The sequence below is a fragment of the Microtus pennsylvanicus genome, chromosome 8 (assembly GCF_037038515.1).
Source record: "Microtus pennsylvanicus isolate mMicPen1 chromosome 8, mMicPen1.hap1, whole genome shotgun sequence".
Lineage (NCBI taxonomy): Eukaryota > Metazoa > Chordata > Mammalia > Rodentia > Cricetidae > Microtus > Microtus pennsylvanicus.
The window spans coordinates 97,046,435-97,065,730 of record NC_134586.1 but is presented as its reverse complement, the minus strand read 5'-3'; the positions used below and the strand labels follow the sequence as shown (position 1 = coordinate 97,065,730).

General features: G+C 52.5%; 1 protein-coding gene across 3 annotated transcripts in view; it reads left to right on the top strand.

Annotated features, from left to right (window-relative positions):
- Taf1b (TATA-box binding protein associated factor, RNA polymerase I subunit B) overlaps positions 1 to 3,446 on the top strand; it is a 79,453-nt gene extending 76,007 nt beyond the window's left edge. For all 3 annotated transcript variants that reach the window (XM_075984067.1, XM_075984069.1, XM_075984068.1), the window contains 3 exons: positions 1,086 to 1,156; positions 1,679 to 1,901; positions 3,069 to 3,446. In XM_075984067.1, the coding sequence (XP_075840182.1) occupies positions 1,086 to 1,156; positions 1,679 to 1,901; positions 3,069 to 3,270 (496 nt within the window). In that variant the 3' untranslated portion in view covers positions 3,271 to 3,446. The remainder of the gene's footprint in view (positions 1 to 1,085; positions 1,157 to 1,678; positions 1,902 to 3,068) is intronic.
- Positions 3,447 to 19,296: the final 15,850 nt, after the last annotated feature.

The following is a 19,296-nucleotide window of genomic DNA, read 5'->3' as shown; positions in this document are numbered from 1 at the left end:
GTTTTTGTTTGTTTGTTTTTGTTTTTCAAGACAGGGTTTCTCTCTAGCTTTGGAACCTGTCTTAGAACTTGCTCTGTAGATCAGGCTGGCCTCGAATTCACAGAGATCTGCCTGCTTCTGTATCCTGAGTGCTGGGATTAAAGGTGTGCACCACCACTGCTCAGCCATCCCATCCATTGTTAACGAACACTTCAGTTGAATGCCTACTGTATGCCCTAGAGGGTATAAAGGAGATAAGACAGCCTCTGCCTTCCAGAGCCTCTGTGGTCACTTGGGCTGCTAGACCCTGGCGGAAGCAGATCAGACCCTGTGACTCCGTGTCCTTTTCTGCTGCCATGGTGTCTTTTTTTTTCTTTTAGAGGCCTGAATCAAGATAAATATTTTTATTGCGATTTCTAGAAGTCTGTTCCTTTAGGTAGCACAGGAAGGATGGACGTGAGCTTAGAAACACATCATCATCTTGTCCCACACCAGCAGCCTCTCCTGGGCCGTTCACTAACTGCCTGGACCAGAGATGGTTATGTCACCATTCATTTCTGGTCACCAGTCACCTGCGGGAATGCCAGATGGCACTTAGCCTTTGCCCTGGGGTGCGGGTCGGGGACCCTGTGGACCAGCTCAGGCCAACACCTCTCTGTGATGAACACACCTGTTTGCCCTTCCCCTAGGAGGAGGTTGCCTTTGCAGGCGAAGGGATGGTCTTAGGTCTGTCATGCTAGAATCTGGGCCATTCCTTCTTCTCACCAGGAAGAGGATGTGTGCCAGAGAGACTGGCAATCACTGTCTATTTTGTATGAGGTTCTAAATCAGATTCCTAAGGACAGCACTCAGAGATGAGCATTTGGGGCAAAGGCAGGTGAAGAAGCAATGAGAGTAAACAGCACGGTTGTGTGTGGTGATAGAAACAGTCTCTACTGCATGCTGTGTAGTGGCGCCTAAAGGGTCCCTGACTCCTGCAGAAATGGAAGCCCTGAGAGAATGTAGACAAGTGCCTGGAGCCACTGAGCTTCAGGTTCTGCCTCCGTCTCTGAACTGTGTGGATGTTCGTCCCTCATTCTGCTTCACTTCTTTCCAACCGTGTGTAGATATTATTGGAAAACCAAAAGACCGATCTACCGTTCGCACATCGACAAGTCAGTCGCGTATAAGAGAAGAGGTGAGTCTGCTGGTTCCTGTTGGGTACCAGGTAGCAGTAGAGTTGGTAGTATCAGCCGTCTGCATATGGAAAGCCAATGCATAAACACACTTCCACTCGATGGGGATGTGCTTGTGTCTAATTCCTGCCAAAGGAGAAACCACATAGACATCCACATCCGGGAATTTGCCTGTGTCTTCACAGCAGAGCTTAAGGGCCCAGCAATATCTGTGACTGCGAGAGCTCTGTTGGGAAACTGGCCCTGAGATTGTCTGGTGTTCTTCTTCAATCATTGTTAAGTAACTGCCTGAGGCCCCTCACGCAGCTCCAGCCTCACCTAAGGCCACCCGCATGTTACTGCGGTTATGAAACCAACTGGGTGCGAGTGTGCATTTAGAAGATGAAGGGAGGCGGCTCCTGAGTTGGAGACCAGATTGCCCCCACCCTACCGCCACCCCAGAGGCTAAGAAGCCAACACCAGTCCATTCTTACAAATCTTGGCTTACTTGTGAATTGACCTTTGCCTCTGCCTTCCACCTGCAGAAATGGTGAAGAATCTTCAGAAGCAATTCAGTGCCCTGCTCGGCACAACACCTATGGTGGAAAAGAAGGCCCCTTCAAGTTTTCAGTTCAGCTGGACTGAAGGAGACATCGATAGCCCTTGTTTCCATGGACATAGCCTCCAGGGACTCCTGATAACGAAAGGCCAGTCCTTGATAACCAAGAACTCACTGTATTGGCTCAGTACCCAGAAATTCTGCAAAAGGTATGTATGTTTTCAACACTCCAGAAGAATGAGGCATGATGAGGCCTCCTGCTCTGCCTGAGGAGTGTCCCTTTCTTTTCTTCCATGAAGTTATAATATAATCACACTATTTCCTACCTCCCTTTCTTCCTTCCAGACTTTTCCAAAACCCCTCCTTGCTATCTTTCAGATGCACTATCTTGCCCCCTTTTTCACTGTTACATACATGTATGTATATACATATGTATTCCTAAATACATAAGTACACCCTGCTCAGTCTTTATAGTGTTGTGTGCATGTATGTTTGCAGGGCTGACCATTTGCTATTGCATAACCAAGTGGTGCGTTGTTCTCTGGGGAAGACTGTTTTCCCTGCTCTTGGCATGCCTTATGCCTGTAGTTCGAGGCAATATCGAGGCCTCTTGGGCTCCTCTCCTCCCCATCTATTTTGGCATGTCTATTGTCCTGTTCAGCTCGAGTTTAGGCAGTTGTAAGACTTTATGGGTGTAGCTTCCGATGTTAGGCGACGTAGTCTCATAGCAAATTCCTGGTCTTCTGCCTCTTACATCTCTGCCCCTCCTCTGCTGAGTGCCCTGAGCCTGAGGTGCAGGAGTACTTTGTAAATGTGTCCATTAGGACTGGGCTGCACACCTCTGCATTTTGATTGGCTGTGGTTTTCTGGACTAGCCCCATCTATTGCAAAGAGAAGTTTCCTCGATGAGGACGAGGACTGCACTTACCTGTGGATGGAAGGATGGACATAGAGTGTAGTTAGGATAGTAAAGTGGGGGTCGTAGGTCCTTCGTTAATTAAAAAACAAATGAACAGACAGCAAAATCCTGGGAACTTAGGGTCACACACACATGGATCGCACTGCTCAGAATGATGACCCAGAGGTGGGTGTGTACCTGTCTTTAAACATAACTGCGAACTAGACCAAACATTTCAGAAATCGAGACTGGTACAGTGAGCCCCTCCTGTCCCCAGCTTAGCAACCATAGACACTGTGAAGAATTTTCTCTTCATATAATTAAGGACCTCAGCAAATTTCCCAAGTTTCCTTTGAAGTCATAATACTGTTTTAACCATATATACTGGCAGAGGGATTTGGGGGTGTCAGTGGATGGATGCCAGAGTTTCTGAGTTACTATTTTAAGATAATTTACCTCCTTTTCCTTCCCATTCTAGCTACTGTAAACATGTGACAACCTATGAAGAGTCAAACTTTTCTCTGAGTTACCAGTTTATACTAAACATCTTCTCGTTCTTACTAAGAATAAAGACTTCTGTTCTCCATGAAGAAGTGAGCTTAATTGAAAAGAAACTTTTTGAAAAAAAATACAATGAATCAAAAAGGAGGTCAAGACCCAAAAAAGTAAGAAGACACTGAGAACCAGAGAAGGGTGTGCTCTGTAGGATAACATCGGATCTTAGGGAATTGTGGGAAACACATTATTCTATACACATACATATTGATATATATCTTTATATGCATTGTAAAATATGTGAACTTTGAATTATTTTCATAAATGTTTTTTTCAGGAAAGTAAAAAATTGTGTAAATGACACCTGGAAACCTGTATTCATTGGATTTTAAAGCTCAACTTTCTTTTTCCAAGATGGGAATTAGCCATTTAGTTCAGACCGAGAACTCAGTGTGCAGCTCAGGCTAGCCTGGAATTCACTATTGTAGCCCAGGCTGGCCTCAATGCATCTCCATCTTGAATCAGGGATTGTAAGCATGCACCAGCGTGACTGGCTTCGAATTTGCTTCTTAGATTAGATTACGCTTCACTTTTTATAAAGCTGATCCCGGGCGGGTCAAAGATCTAAACAGTGTAAGAATGCTGAGGACACAGGATGGTTGATGCTGGGTCTGGGGAAGACCTGAGCTTATCTCAAACTGGAAGCCACCAGAGAAGATGAGTAGCATCACCGTGACAAATGGCAAACAGGAGCGGCGTGTCTGAGCACACGGGCGGCGTGTCTGAGCACACGGGCGGCGTGTCTGAGCACAGAGTGGGCAGAAGAGCACACGGGTGGCGTGTCTGAGCACACGGGCGGCGTGTCTGAGCACAGAGTGGGCAGAAGAGCACACGGGCGGTGTGTCTGAGCACACGGGCGGCGTGTCTGAGCACACGGGTGGTGTGTCTGAGCACAGAGTGGGCAGAAGAGCACACGGGTGGCGTGTCTGAGCACACGGGTGGTGTGTCTGAGCACAGAGTGGGCAGAAGAGCACACGGGCGGTGTGTCTGAGCACAGAGTGGGCAGAAGAGCACACGGGTGGCGTGTCTGAGCACACGGGTGGTGTGTCTGAGCACAGAGTGGGCAGAAGAGCACACGGGCGGTGTGTCTGAGCACAGAGTGGGCAGAAGAGCACACGGGCGGTGTGTCTGAGCACACGGGTGGTGTGTCTGAGCACAGAGTGGGCAGAAGAGCACACGGGCGGTGTGTCTGAGCACACGGGTGGTGTGTCTGAGCACAGAGTGGGCAAAAGAGCACACGGGCGGTGTGTCTGAGCACACGGGCGGTGTGTCTGAGCACAGAGTGGGCAGAAGAGCACACGGGCGGTGTGTCTGAGCACAGAGTGGGCAGAAGAGCACACGGGCGGTGTGTCTGAGCACAGAGTGGGCAGAAGAGCACACGGGCGGTGTGTCTGAGCACAGAGTGGGCAGAAGAGCACACGGGCGGTGTGTCTGAGCACAGAGTGGGCAGAAGAGCACACGGGCGGCGTGTCTGAGCACAGAGTGGGCAGAAGAGCACACGGGCGGCGTGTCTGAGCACAGAGTGGGCAGAAGAGCACACGGGCGGCGTGTCTGAGCACAGAGTGGGCAGAAGAGCACACGGGCGGTGTGTCTGAGCACAGAGTGGGCAGAAGAGCACACGGGTGGCGTGTCTGAGCACACGGGTGGTGTATCTGAGCACAGAGTGGGCAGAAGAGCACACGGGCGGTGTGTCTGAGCACAGAGTGGGCAGAAGAGCACACGGGCGGTGTGTCTGAGCACACGGGTGGTGTGTCTGAGCACAGAGTGGGCAGAAGAGCACACGGGCGGTGTGTCTGAGCACACGGGTGGTGTGTCTGAGCACAGAGTGGGCAGAAGAGCACACGGGCGGTGTGTCTGAGCACACGGGCGGTGTGTCTGAGCACAGAGTGGGCAGAAGAGCACACGGGCGGTGTGTCTGAGCACAGAGTGGGCAGAAGAGCACACGGGCGGTGTGTCTGAGCACAGAGTGGGCAGAAGAGCACACGGGCGGCGTGTCTGAGCACACGGGCGGCGTGTCTGAGCACACGGGCGGCGTGTCTGAGCACAGAGTGGGCAGAAGAGCACACGGGCGGTGTGTCTGAGCACACGGGTGGTGTGTCTGAGCACAGAGTGGGCAGAAGAGCACACGGGTGGCGTGTCTGAGCACACGGGCGGTGTGTCTGAGCACAGAGTGGGCAGAAGAGCACACGGGCGGTGTGTCTGAGCACAGAGTGGGCAGAAGAGCACACGGGCGGTGTGTCTGAGCACAGAGTGGGCAGAAGAGCACACGGGTGGCGTGTCTGAGCACACGGGTGGTGTGTCTGAGCACAGAGTGGGCAGAAGAGCACACGGGCGGTGTGTCTGAGCACAGAGTGGGCAGAAGAGCACACGGGCGGTGTGTCTGAGCACACGGGTGGTGTGTCTGAGCACAGAGTGGGCAGAAGAGCACACGGGCGGTGTGTCTGAGCACACGGGTGGTGTGTCTGAGCACAGAGTGGGCAAAAGAGCACACGGGCGGTGTGTCTGAGCACACGGGCGGTGTGTCTGAGCACAGAGTGGGCAGAAGAGCACACGGGCGGTGTGTCTGAGCACAGAGTGGGCAGAAGAGCACACGGGTGGCGTGTCTGAGCACACGGGTGGTGTGTCTGAGCACAGAGTGGGCAGAAGAGCACACGGGCGGTGTGTCTGAGCACAGAGTGGGCAGAAGAGCACACGGGCGGTGTGTCTGAGCACACGGGCGGTGTGTCTGAGCACAGAGTGGGCAGAAGAGCACACGGGCGGTGTGTCTGAGCACACGGGTGGTGTGTCTGAGCACAGAGTGGGCAAAAGAGCACACGGGCGGTGTGTCTGAGCACACGGGCGGTGTGTCTGAGCACAGAGTGGGCAGAAGAGCACACGGGCGGTGTGTCTGAGCACAGAGTGGGCAGAAGAGCACACGGGCGGTGTGTCTGAGCACAGAGTGGGCAGAAGAGCACACGGGCGGTGTGTCTGAGCACAGAGTGGGCAGAAGAGCACACGGGCGGTGTGTCTGAGCACAGAGTGGGCAGAAGAGCACACGGGCGGCGTGTCTGAGCACAGAGTGGGCAGAAGAGCACACGGGCGGCGTGTCTGAGCACAGAGTGGGCAGAAGAGCACACGGGCGGCGTGTCTGAGCACAGAGTGGGCAGAAGAGCACACGGGCGGTGTGTCTGAGCACAGAGTGGGCAGAAGAGCACACGGGTGGCGTGTCTGAGCACACGGGTGGTGTATCTGAGCACAGAGTGGGCAGAAGAGCACACGGGCGGTGTGTCTGAGCACAGAGTGGGCAGAAGAGCACACGGGCGGTGTGTCTGAGCACACGGGTGGTGTGTCTGAGCACAGAGTGGGCAGAAGAGCACACGGGCGGTGTGTCTGAGCACACGGGTGGTGTGTCTGAGCACAGAGTGGGCAGAAGAGCACACGGGCGGTGTGTCTGAGCACACGGGCGGTGTGTCTGAGCACAGAGTGGGCAGAAGAGCACACGGGCGGTGTGTCTGAGCACAGAGTGGGCAGAAGAGCACACGGGCGGTGTGTCTGAGCACAGAGTGGGCAGAAGAGCACACGGGCGGTGTGTCTGAGCACACGGGCGGCGTGTCTGAGCACACGGGCGGCGTGTCTGAGCACAGAGTGGGCAGAAGAGCACACGGGCGGTGTGTCTGAGCACACGGGTGGTGTGTCTGAGCACAGAGTGGGCAGAAGAGCACACGGGTGGCGTGTCTGAGCACACGGGCGGTGTGTCTGAGCACAGAGTGGGCAGAAGAGCACACGGGCGGTGTGTCTGAGCACAGAGTGGGCAGAAGAGCACACGGGCGGTGTGTCTGAGCACAGAGTGGGCAGAAGAGCACACGGGCGGTGTGTCTGAGCACAGAGTGGGCAGAAGAGCACACGGGTGGCGTGTCTGAGCACACGGGTGGTGTGTCTGAGCACAGAGTGGGCAGAAGAGCACACGGGTGGCATGTCTGAGCACACGGGTGGTGTGTCTGAGCACAGAGTGGGCAGAAGAGCACACGGGCGGTGTGTCTGAGCACAGAGTGGGCAGAAGAGCACACGGGTGGCGTGTCTGAGCACACGGGTGGTGTGTCTTAGCACAGAGTGGGCAGAAGAGCACACGGGTGGCGTGTCTGAGCACACGGGTGGTGTGTCTGAGCACAGAGTGGGCAGAAGAGCACACGGGCGGTGTGTCTGAGCACAGAGTGGGCAGAAGAGCACACGGGCGGTGTGTCTGAGCACAGAGTGGGCAGAAGAGCACACGGGTGGCGTGTCTGAGCACACGGGTGGTGTGTCTGAGCACAGAGTGGGCAGAAGAGCACACGGGCGGTGTGTCTGAGCACACGGGTGGTGTGTCTGAGCACAGAGTGGGCAGAAGAGCACACGGGCGGTGTGTCTGAGCACAGAGTGGGCAGAAGAGCACACGGGCGGCGTGTCTGAGCACACGGGTGGTGTGTCTGAGCACAGAGTGGGCAGAAGAGCACACGGGCGGTGTGTCTGAGCACAGAGTGGGCAGAAGAGCACACGGGCGGTGTGTCTGAGCACAGAGTGGGCAGAAGAGCACACGGGCGGTGTGTCTGAGCACAGAGTGGGCAGAAGAGCACACGGGCGGTGTGTCTGAGCACACGGGCGGCGTGTCTGAGCACACGGGCGGCGTGTCTGAGCACAGAGTGGGCAGAAGAGCACACGGGCGGTGTGTCTGAGCACACGGGTGGTGTGTCTGTGCACAGAGTGGGCAGAAGAGCACACGGGTGGCGTGTCTGAGCACACGGGTGGTGTGTCTGAGCACAGAGTGGGCAGAAGAGCACACGGGCGGTGTGTCTGAGCACAGAGTGGGCAGAAGAGCACACGGGCGGTGTGTCTGAGCACAGAGTGGGCAGAAGAGCACACGGGCGGTGTGTCTGAGCACAGAGTGGGCAGAAGAGCACACGGGTGGCGTGTCTGAGCACACGGGTGGTGTGTCTGAGCACAGAGTGGGCAGAAGAGCACACGGGTGGCATGTCTGAGCACACGGGTGGTGTGTCTGAGCACAGAGTGGGCAGAAGAGCACACGGGCGGTGTGTCTGAGCACAGAGTGGGCAGAAGAGCACACGGGTGGCGTGTCTGAGCACACGGGTGGTGTGTCTGAGCACAGAGTGGGCAGAAGAGCACACGGGCGGTGTGTCTGAGCACAGAGTGGGCAGAAGAGCACACGGGCGGTGTGTCTGAGCACAGAGTGGGCAGAAGAGCACACGGGTGGCGTGTCTGAGCACACGGGTGGTGTGTCTGAGCACAGAGTGGGCAGAAGAGCACACGGGCGGTGTGTCTGAGCACACGGGTGGTGTGTCTGAGCACAGAGTGGGCAGAAGAGCACACGGGCGGTGTGTCTGAGCACAGAGTGGGCAGAAGAGCACACGGGCGGTGTGTCTGAGCACAGAGTGGGCAGAAGAGCACACGGGCGGTGTGTCTGAGCACACGGGTGGTGTGTCTGAGCACAGAGTGGGCAGAAGAGCACACGGGCGGTGTGTCTGAGCACACGGGCGGTGTGTCTGAGCACAGAGTGGGCAGAAGAGCACACGGGCGGTGTGTCTGAGCACAGAGTGGGCAGAAGAGCACACGGGCGGTGTGTCTGAGCACAGAGTGGGCAGAAGAGCACACGGGCGGTGTGTCTGAGCACACGGGCGGCGTGTCTGAGCACACGGGCGGCGTGTCTGAGCACAGAGTGGGCAGAAGAGCACACGGGCGGTGTGTCTGAGCACACGGGTGGTGTGTCTGAGCACAGAGTGGGCAGAAGAGCACACGGGTGGCGTGTCTGAGCACACGGGCGGTGTGTCTGAGCACAGAGTGGGCAGAAGAGCACACGGGCGGTGTGTCTGAGCACAGAGTGGGCAGAAGAGCACACGGGTGGCGTGTCTGAGCACAGAGTGGGCAGAAGAGCACACGGGTGGTGTGTCTGAGCACAGAGTGGGCAGAAGAGCACACGGGCGGTGTGTCTGAGCACAGAGTGGGCAGAAGAGCACACGGGCGGTGTGTCTGAGCACAGAGTGGGCAGAAGAGCACACGGGTGGCGTGTCTGAGCACACGGGTGGTGTGTCTGAGCACAGAGTGGGCAGAAGAGCACACGGGTGGCATGTCTGAGCACACGGGTGGTGTGTCTGAGCACAGAGTGGGCAGAAGAGCACACGGGCGGTGTGTCTGAGCACAGAGTGGGCAGAAGAGCACACGGGCGGTGTGTCTGAGCACAGAGTGGGCAGAAGAGCACACGGGCGGTGTGTCTGAGCACAGAGTGGGCAGAAGAGCACACGGGCGGTGTGTCTGAGCACAGAGTGGGCAGAAGAGCACACGGGCGGTGTGTCTGAGCACAGAGTGGGCAGAAGAGCACACGGGCGGCGTGTCTGAGCACAGAGTGGGCAGAAGAGCACACGGGCGGTGTGTCTGAGCACACGGGCGGCGTGTCTGAGCACACAGTGAGCAGAAGAGCACACGGGCGGCGTGTCTGAGCACACAGTGAGCAGAAGAGCAGTTTATTTGATACAGCAATGGTGCTTGCAGAGCAACAGGGGAAAAGGGGGCAATTCAAAGGCCAAGCTGAAAAGACATGATACTCAAGCTCACTCACAGGGAAGAAATAATGAATGAGCTGTTGTTTTCCACGTGATCAACTGGCATGTGGTGTAAAGACTGTATCATGGCGAGGCTGTGAAAAGTTGGGCCTTCCTATTCAGTTACTTTCTCGTCGAGAACTGCCATGTTCTGGTCACAGTCTAGGCCCAGGGGTACAGCACTGAACACGTGTCCTGCTTTAAGGGTTATATGATTGAGTGGAGCTGATATTGGTCTGTCTTAATGGGGAATGAAACCAACCAGGAACAAATGAGGTGACTGTCAAGGGAGAAGAAGGGGTACACTACAAAGCACCATTGAGAGGAACCATCTAGAGAGGTGACATTAGAATGGACAGCAACTTGCACGAAACACAGCAGAGGGAACCAGCTTGTCACGTCAGGGAAGATCACTCATCACAGAGGGACTAAGCACAAAGGCCGACAGGTTCAAGAACAGCTGGGGATGTCGGGGTGCAAGAGAAGGGCCAAAGAGGACAGCATGTCATTCAAGGCCACAAGAAGAATTTTTATCCCAAGTTTGTCATGGGAAGCTCTGGGAAAAATATAAACAAAAACCTAAGGGAAATCTTTTTATGTTTGCTGGTTTCAGGTATTGTTTTAGAAATCAGTAGTGAGTCCTGTCGTTTTAAAACAAATTTGGCATCTCTGAGATGATCTGGTGGTCTCGTTTGGTCAGCTCATGTAGTCGTTTACATTGACTGAATTTTAAATGTTGGATCAACCCCACTCCCTTCGCCTTGACTCACCATCTGTTTTATATATTAAGTTTGGTTTCTGGGAAATGTGGTTTTAGATTTGTTAGAGACAACATTTTGATGGCCTTGACTCAGTCCTGTCTTAGCCTCTGAACCAGCTGCGGTTAGAGGCACAGCTGATAGGCTAAAATGGTGGATAAGTCTCTTCTCAGTTCATGAGGGACATTCTGGTTTTCTTTTGTATGGTCTTGGACTTTTTGAGATCACTATTAGCAATGGGTTCTGCTTCCATCACTGGGACTGTGGTGGTCCTTAGCTCTGAACTAATCAGAAAGAAGGTAGATCCAAGCACGTGCAGGGGAAGCCCTGACCTGCCTCACCTGGCAGCCAGGTGCACTGACTCTAAGGCACAGGGACCCACAGTCTAGAGCAGCACATGGCAGTCTCAGAAATGTAAACGTTTTCAAAGCTGATACAGCCTACGATGCAACAAAAACATCCCAGCTCTCCTGCATTAGTCTTACCAGTGAATTTTGACCCCGTTACCATTTTTTAGTACACAACCACGAGCATGTGCACTGGTCCAGCTTGGACACCTCCTCTGCAGAATACCTACACACTGCTGCCTATTCTTAGTAAACCCCCCCCACACACACACACTAAAATATGTGTGTTCTTTGGTAGTTTGAGACTTGGCAAGAGTGCCCCCCTGTGCAGCTCTGGATCCCATACACAGGAGCAGTGGGCATCACTGTGGGGCTGCAGTGTTGGTTTCAAGTGGGTGAAGTGCTTCATCCCCTAGAAGTGTGGTGGTGGTAGGGGCATGTAGAAAGCCTGCCTGCCATTGACCCTTAGAAGAGGAACCACTCAACTCTGGAATGGAGGGGGAGAGCCCGACACCTGGCAGCCAGCATGGTGAGTTCGCCTGTACAATGGCTCTAATTCTTATCCTCACACCCCAGCCCCATTCGTGGCACATCTGTGACTCGGAGTTCACACAGAAAAACACTGGGAAGGGTGGCACACCCCGTCTTCCAGAAGACTTGAGTTTCCAGGCACAGCTGCTGTACAAGTTACCTGAGGTACTTGAATGCTGCAGACAGTGAAGAGTGGAGGTCTGTACCAAGTGTGGAGCTGGTGAGGTTTTATTGTTTCTAACTTAAAATGCCTCTGAGTTCTTGAGAGCTGAGTAAATTCACACGGTTTAGTCTCTCACAAAATACACTCCAGGAGCTCTTGTGGGTGTCCAGTTGTTTGCCGCCTTAGCGTGCCAGGTTGATCTGCTAGCACACATGACCAAGAGACTCAGTAAATGAAGAGCCCTGTGTTTTGGCTCACTTGGCCTTTTGCTCTTCTGGGGTGAGTGATTTCCTTTTGGAACAACCAGTGTGTGCCTTATGAATCTCTGCAGGGAAGTGGGGCTCGTGAGCTCCCCAAGGCCTCCTAAAGCCAGACTGCCACTTGTATATGGTTGCCTTTGTCACCACTGCTGTTCACAGGAGGTGCATTAAGTGGTCCGTATTACCTGAAGCGGAAAGGATGGGGCTGGGGGGTGTGGCTTTGTGGTGGAAGTGCCTACTGCACTAGCATGAGGACCTGAGTTCGGATCCCCGGCATCCAGGTAGAAAACCCTAGCTCGGCAGCACTCAGCTGTAAGTGTGGTGCTGGATTGGAACCTAGACGGGTGGGTCCCCAAGGCTCACTGGCTGGCCTGTCTAAATATCAGGGAAGGAGGGAGGGAGGTCTTGAGAAGAAAACTAACCCCAAGGCTAAATCAGTGGGAGGATGGAAGATGTTCTCAGTGTTCTCTTAGAAATTCCCACCAGAAGGAAAGTCTTTCTGGAAAGACCTCTGCCTGTTGGACTGCTCTGTCCTCTCCCTCCATGCTCACCGCAGCCAACTCCTCTTCTCTAAAGCTGGCTCGGTTTTCCTCTTGTGACTTAGTTTTAGCTGTCCCTATGTCTAGCTGACATGCTTTGTACAGTCTAGTCCTGCATCAGAAGGGGCACAGATAAGGAGCATCCCAGAGTCACCCTGCAGGGCAGAGTGGACAGGATGCCCACCGCCCGCACATGTCCCTTAGCAGGACCTGCCGCTGGGCACCTTCTCCCTGGTGCTTCGTGTACCCTCTTCCCTGGCTTTGCTCCCTGGCCTTTCCTTGGTGCCTGATTACTCCTGTCTCTCCATCACTCGGCACCTCCAGTGTCCTACTTGGCACATTTAACACAGTTAGCCTGCCTGGGTCCTCTTGTCCAGGCTCATCTCTTACGGCTCCTTAGAGAATCCTGCTGTTGGTAGATGCTCCAGCTATGTAATGACTAAGGGGGACATCGCTAACTGCTCCTCACTCCAGCAGTCACTGCAGGGCACTTTGCATTGTTTAATAGTGTTCTGAGTATTGGTTCTGAATTACTCTGAGTTCTTAGAGAGGGGAACTGGGCATTACTTTCATGGCTGTCAAATAGCTGTCTCCTTCCTAGTGTTCCAAGGCCCTGCTCCTGAGAGCTGCTCAGCCTCTTACCTACCATGACATGGCTCCCCATTATTTTATGATCAGCCTCTTAACTACCATGATGTGGCACCCCACTATTTTACGAGTGTAAATGTTGAAACACCGAGTTCATTGATTGTTCAGGGTCAAACAGAGCCAGAGAGTCAAGATCTGATCCCAGGCATCCTGGCTCCACAGTCTGGCAGCTGTATCCACTCACACGGCTACCTGGTGTGGATGAAAACATTGCCCCAATCTAAAGAATCCTCAGAGCTGCCCCCACCCTCACCCCAAACCTCATCTCCCTCAGAAATGTCCCCTGCCTCCCACTCACACCAGCAACAAATCTCTAGCCCTCCCTGCCCGCGGCACAAGTCTCCATCCAGCCTGACACAGCCCCACGGTGTCACTGCCCAGCTCAGATACATGCTCCCCTCTCTTCCAGGGGGATTGCAAAACCTCCCTTCTCTCCAGGCATTTATCATTCCTCGGCCAGTAATTTTCCAAAAATAGATTTACTAGCACTCTGGGGCTCCAAATCCTCTGATGGCTCCTTGCTGTCTAGAGGCCCAGTGGCTCGTCACTGGACCATGGCTCCTGTACTCCTTCCTATCTCCTGCCTTGCATGCTCCCTCAGCTCAGACAAGCCATGACATCTCGTTCCTCCAGGCTCTTGCCAGGGCTGGTGTTGCTGTCAGGGATGTCCTCTCTATTCTCAGAGCTTTTGCTCCCTGAGAACACTACTTAGATGTCGTCTCCAGCCAGCCTCCGCCAGCCCAGCTCAGCTCCTCAAGGAGAGTTCCTTGTGCCCAGTGCACACACCACGGTCAGTGAATGAATGGCATTTGTGCAGTTATGGTTCCCTAGGCAGAGCAACTGGAGAGTGGCGGTGGGTTTGGCTGTGCACACATGGGTCCAGTGCCACAAGCCAGGTAGGTCAGCTCAGCGTGTCCTCATCAAGAACTAGAATTCCTAAGAGTGTAGGCGGCATTCAAAGACGGGCACCTAGGACACACCACACAACTAAGTACAAATGGACGCACTGTGGTTCTCTCTGTTGACCATGCATCTCCCCAGAACTGCAGGGTCGCAGTCTCCCATCTTGGCTGGTGATTCAGGTCAGGATCCTCCACGTCCTAGGCAGAGCTCTAGCACTGAGCTGCAGCTCTAGCTCTTTTTTCTTCCTGTCTCAAAAAGAGTTTCCTACCTTGCCCAAGCTGGCCTTGAACCCAGGCCTCTGAGTAGCTGGGGTCACAGTGCTGGCTATCCTGTCTGCGTTTTCCTTGCGCTGTCTGTGAGTTTCTCGGCTTACCACACACCCACTCACTTGGCTGGGTTTGCTACAAAGTGGCAGAGATGATGTGTAAGACCCTGGGTTCCATGCTCAGAAACAGGCATGCATGCATACTCTCTCACTGGAGCGCACGCGCGCGCGCGCGCACACACACACACACACACACACACACACACACACATTCACTGGCCCTCTATTGTTTTCAGGCTGCAGAGAAGCCCCCCACCATTGGCCAACCCCACCATAGCTCAGAGCAGGGTAAAGATGAAGTCATATGCTACCTGGAGGAACTCGTAAGATTGGGTTAAAGGAGGGATTGGAGAGATGCTCTTCCGGAGGACCTGGGTTAATTCCTAGCGCCCATGTGGCAGCTCACTACTATATGTAACTCCAGTTCTAGGGGCTCCACCTCCCTCCTCTAGCCTCTGTTGGCACCAAGCACACTGGCGGCACACAGACATATATGCAAAACTTCAGTATACATAAAATGATAAAGTAGTTTAGAATGTTTTTTAAATCTAGGATTGAAGGGTATCTAAGCTGAGTGTTGCTGGGCGAGCTCCCTGATCCAAAGCAGCAGCACTACAAATGCTCACACTTGTGCAGACCGAGACCAAGCCTGCCCTGGAGAGCCGTCACGAAATTCCCCTGACTGGCTCCTGCTTTTCCTTGCTGATGCTTATTGTAAAATGCCCTCGATTACCCCCTTCTTCAGCCTGTAGTTCTTTATTCCAATTAGCACTACAGAAGTTACTCAACATCCCAGACATTGGACTTGGTGGTTTTGTGGTTGAGAAAGGACATAAAAATTGAGGGCAAAAATATGTGATTTTTTTTTTCAAGCAAAGGAAGTTGTCAGCAGGGAAATCACGTAAGATCCGGATCAGTGAACTGTGAACTCTGAGCAAGTGATTCGACCCTTGCTTGTTCTCCAGCTACAAAGCAAGGTTGTCTCCCCCTTCACTACAATGTATGTGATGCTTCCACAATTTTAAATAAATTTAAATAAAATAAATACTTTGTATCAAAGAGATGACCACTAGTTCCCACTAGGACTGCTACTTCCAGGAGCAAATGTGGCCGTGTGAGCCAGAAAGCAAGGCTTAGCTTCTCAGACCCCACCTGGGTGTTTTCTTCAAGTGGCAGCAAATCTGATGGCTACGCCTATGCCCTGTTAGTCATAGGTGAGAGGGCTTTCTGGAGGTTAAGGCCTGCGCTCCTAAGCCAAGGGCTTTCTGGTAGCTATGTCGCAACTGCCGAGCCCTTGCTGGAACGATCAATTGACAGTGAAGCCACAGGAAAAGAATGCCCGGTATCCTGATTCTCCCAGTTGCCAGCAAGCTGGTGACGCCCCATCCCACTGAGCCTCTGCTGCCTCCATTCACAAACAGGCGCACAGATGACTTCTTGGTGACTGGAGTCTGGACCAAGTCCCAGGTACCTGACAAAACTCACCCGGCGTTAGTAGACCTGGTGGTTGGCAGACAGGATGGGGGGAGGGGGACCAACCTTCAGCAAGCGTGTTCATGGCAACTGTCACATTTGAAAGTGGAGTGGATGGATGATAAAACGGACGCAATCCTGAGAGTCGGTGGAGCTCGAGATTTGAGACTCTGCTCAGGCAACCACCAAACGCCATCTCCAAAGCCAAATACTGTCACTAGAAAGTGCTGGCCACAGCTCTGCCATGTTCAGTGTGTCCGGACCGCTCTACAATGGGGTCATGGGTTAATTTTGGAATCTCAGATAGAAACATCAAAACCTGTTAGAAAGTATGGGGTTCAAGATGTCGGGGTTCACATCACACTTACTGGCTTTGAGACCCTGGAACTCATTCTCTCTCTACAGCAGCTTCTCCATCTATGAGAGATGACCTCAGACTACCTCAAAGAGCTTTAAGGATCAGAAGCTGGGGGGGGGGGGTGCCTGATCATGCTGGACACTCGATACTCCCCGAGGAAGGCCAATGTCATTCCCCTCCTGAATAGCAATGACCACTGATGCTAATATGCCTGACATTTGTGGGTTTTTTTTTTCTTTTTAAATAAGAGGTAAAGTTTTTATCCTAGAGGATCAAAACAGCTTATGCTAGGATAATGGAAAAGTGAGGAGGTTGTAAGTTTAACATTCGTTAAACTCTTGTTAATATGCTGGGAACTGTGTGGGGCATCGCGCTTTTCTTTTCCTTTGAGAGGGTCTTACTGTACAGCCGACTAGTGCTGACTTCTTAAGCCTCCTGCCTCAGCCTTTGGAAGTGATGGGATTACAGGTATGTCCCATTATTCCCAATTTGTGACATTTTTCTTCAAAAACTAGCGAAAGGCTTTACTAATAAGAGTGATAATAATCTGATTGCCCACGGTGGACTCAGAGGTTAAACAGCTTCCGACATCTCAAGGCTGGAGGCAGTGGGGACAGTCAGCCTTCCTTGCCTCCCACACCCTGTTCTCCAGAGTGGAAAGTCTTTCATCTCAGGCTGGCAAAGGGTGGGGCGGTTGGAGATCTGGTGCAGAGACTCTGCCATTATCATTGAGCCACTTGATGTCCTTTCCTTTACCAGCCTGTCATCAGGACTCAAATCCCAGGAGGAAGCAGTGCACAAATGGCTGCTGTGAGGCAATGAGGTGGTGTGCCTCGGGACGATAGCGTAGGTTCCTGCTCTTAGAATATGTTTGTTGTTGGGATGGAGGATGGACTATCAGGGACTGAATGTCAGTCCTGGCACTTTCTGAGCACGTTCTACCATGAGCGACACTCTACCAACCTCAAGATCTTCAGAGAAGAAAGAAGACATCTTTAAATGTCCATAAGCCAGGAAATGTGGGATTTTTTTTTCCAGAAGGTTTCTCTGTGTAGTTTTTTTTTTTGAGGTTAGATATTTATTTAGTGGGTTATGGAGGGGAATGGGGAGAAGAGGAGAGAGAGGCAGAGAGAGAGAGAAACAGAAGAGGGGAAGGGGAGAAGTGGGAAGAGACAAAAACAGCCTCTTCAAGAGGAAGACAGAAAAAACCTCTTTGTGTAGTTTTGGAACCTGTCTTGGAACTAGCTTTTGTAGACCAGCCTGGCCTCGAATTCACAGAGCTCCACCTGCCTCTGCCTCTGTCTTCTGGGTGCCGCAATTAAAGTTGTGTGCCACCACCTCCCGGCTCATTTTGTGTGTGTTGGGGGGGGGGGGTTGGTGTTTAGGTTTAGTTGTGTCTTTAATTTTTAAAGCTAGCACACATGGTAATGGGTTTCATTATGACATTTTCATGCATATGTGTCATTCGACCTTACTTCTATTCCTGCTCCTCCTCTACTGTCCCCTCTCGCTAGCTCACATCATTCCCCCAGTGTCCCCTCTGCTTTCATGTCATGCACTCTCTCACACACCCCTGTGGGAAATTCTGGAAACACACCATTCCAGTTAACGCCACAACACTCACTACTGCTTTCCAAACAGAAACGCAGGACTATTAGGGACATAGCCACCTGGGGTAAAACTGTGATGCTGACCTAGAACTTGAATCCTGATCTCGAACAGTCACGTGGGACAGACACTAGTGAGAAGGCAGAGCAGCCTGAGAGGTGCAGTCTAGGAAGGGACAATGATCAGAGCCCCTGGGAACAATTCTAGTGGCACAGCAGGTTGGTTTAAACCCAGCCAGGGAAAAGGGCTAAAATTCAGCATGTGTGAACCACTGTACCAGACACTGTAATGGGGGCAGAGTGATAGAGTGTGTTGGAAGCTTTTAACTGGGGTGTCAATTAGGAAACTTGTTGGGGGCCAGGTTGGGAAGGAACTGTAATGTCCAGGGTAATTTTGATTACAGAAACTGTTCTTAGAGCCCTGGGACATAAGAGCGGGATGCCCAAAACACACGCATTCTCTCTCTCTCTCTCTCTCTCTCTCTCTCTCTCTCTCTCTCTCTCTCTCTCTCTCCATGTTTGTTTTACTGGGGCCCAAAGAGAAGTAAGTATGTTAAGAACACCTCACTAGCCAGCAGGAGCAACCTTGACACACTTTTTCCAGAGTCCATGGCTACCACGGGGAGGGAGATGTAATGGGTCCCCTACTCTGATACTCATCACTTAGGATACAACCTTCTTTTTAAAACAGTGCCATCGACTGGGCATGGTGTGACACTTCCGTAACCCTAGCTCTTGGGAGCCTATGACAGGAGAATCATGAGTTTGAGGTTAGCAAGAGGTAGGTAGTGAGACTGTCTGAAAAACAACAAGCACATCCCTCCAAGTTAAAGTGACAGTAACAAAATAAGACTGCAGCTGGGTGCATCGCTACATGCCTGGACACAGCTGCTCAGAAGCCTGAGGGAGAAGAATTGTTTAAGCCCAGAAGTTAGAGATTAGTTTGGGGCCATATAATCAGATTCTATCTCAGAAGAACAAGGCAGAAACCAACAATACTACCCCATTCTTTTGGTTTGGTTATTTGAGACAGGGTTTCTCTGTGTAGCTTTGGAGTCTGTCCTGGAACTTGTTCTATAGACCACGCTGGCCTCCAAGAGGCCAGAGATCCGCCTGCCTCTGCCTCTGGAGTACTGGGATTAAAAGCATGTGCTCTCACCACTTGGCTCCCATTCTTAAGTTTAAGAAGCCCCTCCAAAAATATAAGCCCCACTCATAACTTTAAAAAATGCAGTTTAGAGCAGTAAGATAGTATTTTTTTTTCATAGCGCTCTCTGACAACGTTTGGTGTTGGCACCATCATGGCTTTGGCCAGTTTGAGTGGCTAATTGGAAAAAAATGTCCGTAAAAAATCTAACACATTCTCCCTGTGCGCTGGTGAGAGCTAGATCAGTGGACGAGGTGCCTGACGCACAGGCCTGTGAACCTGAGTGTCATCCCTGGAGCTCACGTAAAGGTGGAAGGAAAGAACTGACTCCATCATGCTGTCCTCTGACGTACATACACCATGCCACACAAACAGCCCCTCCCCATCCGCACACATGTACAATAGTAAAAATGTTAATTTGAGAATTCCAAGTGTGCACATGCTTCCCTCACCAACTCCAATTCTTGGAATCTACCCTCTGACTATACCTGGCCTACTGAGCAGAAACATACTTGGGAGGATGTTT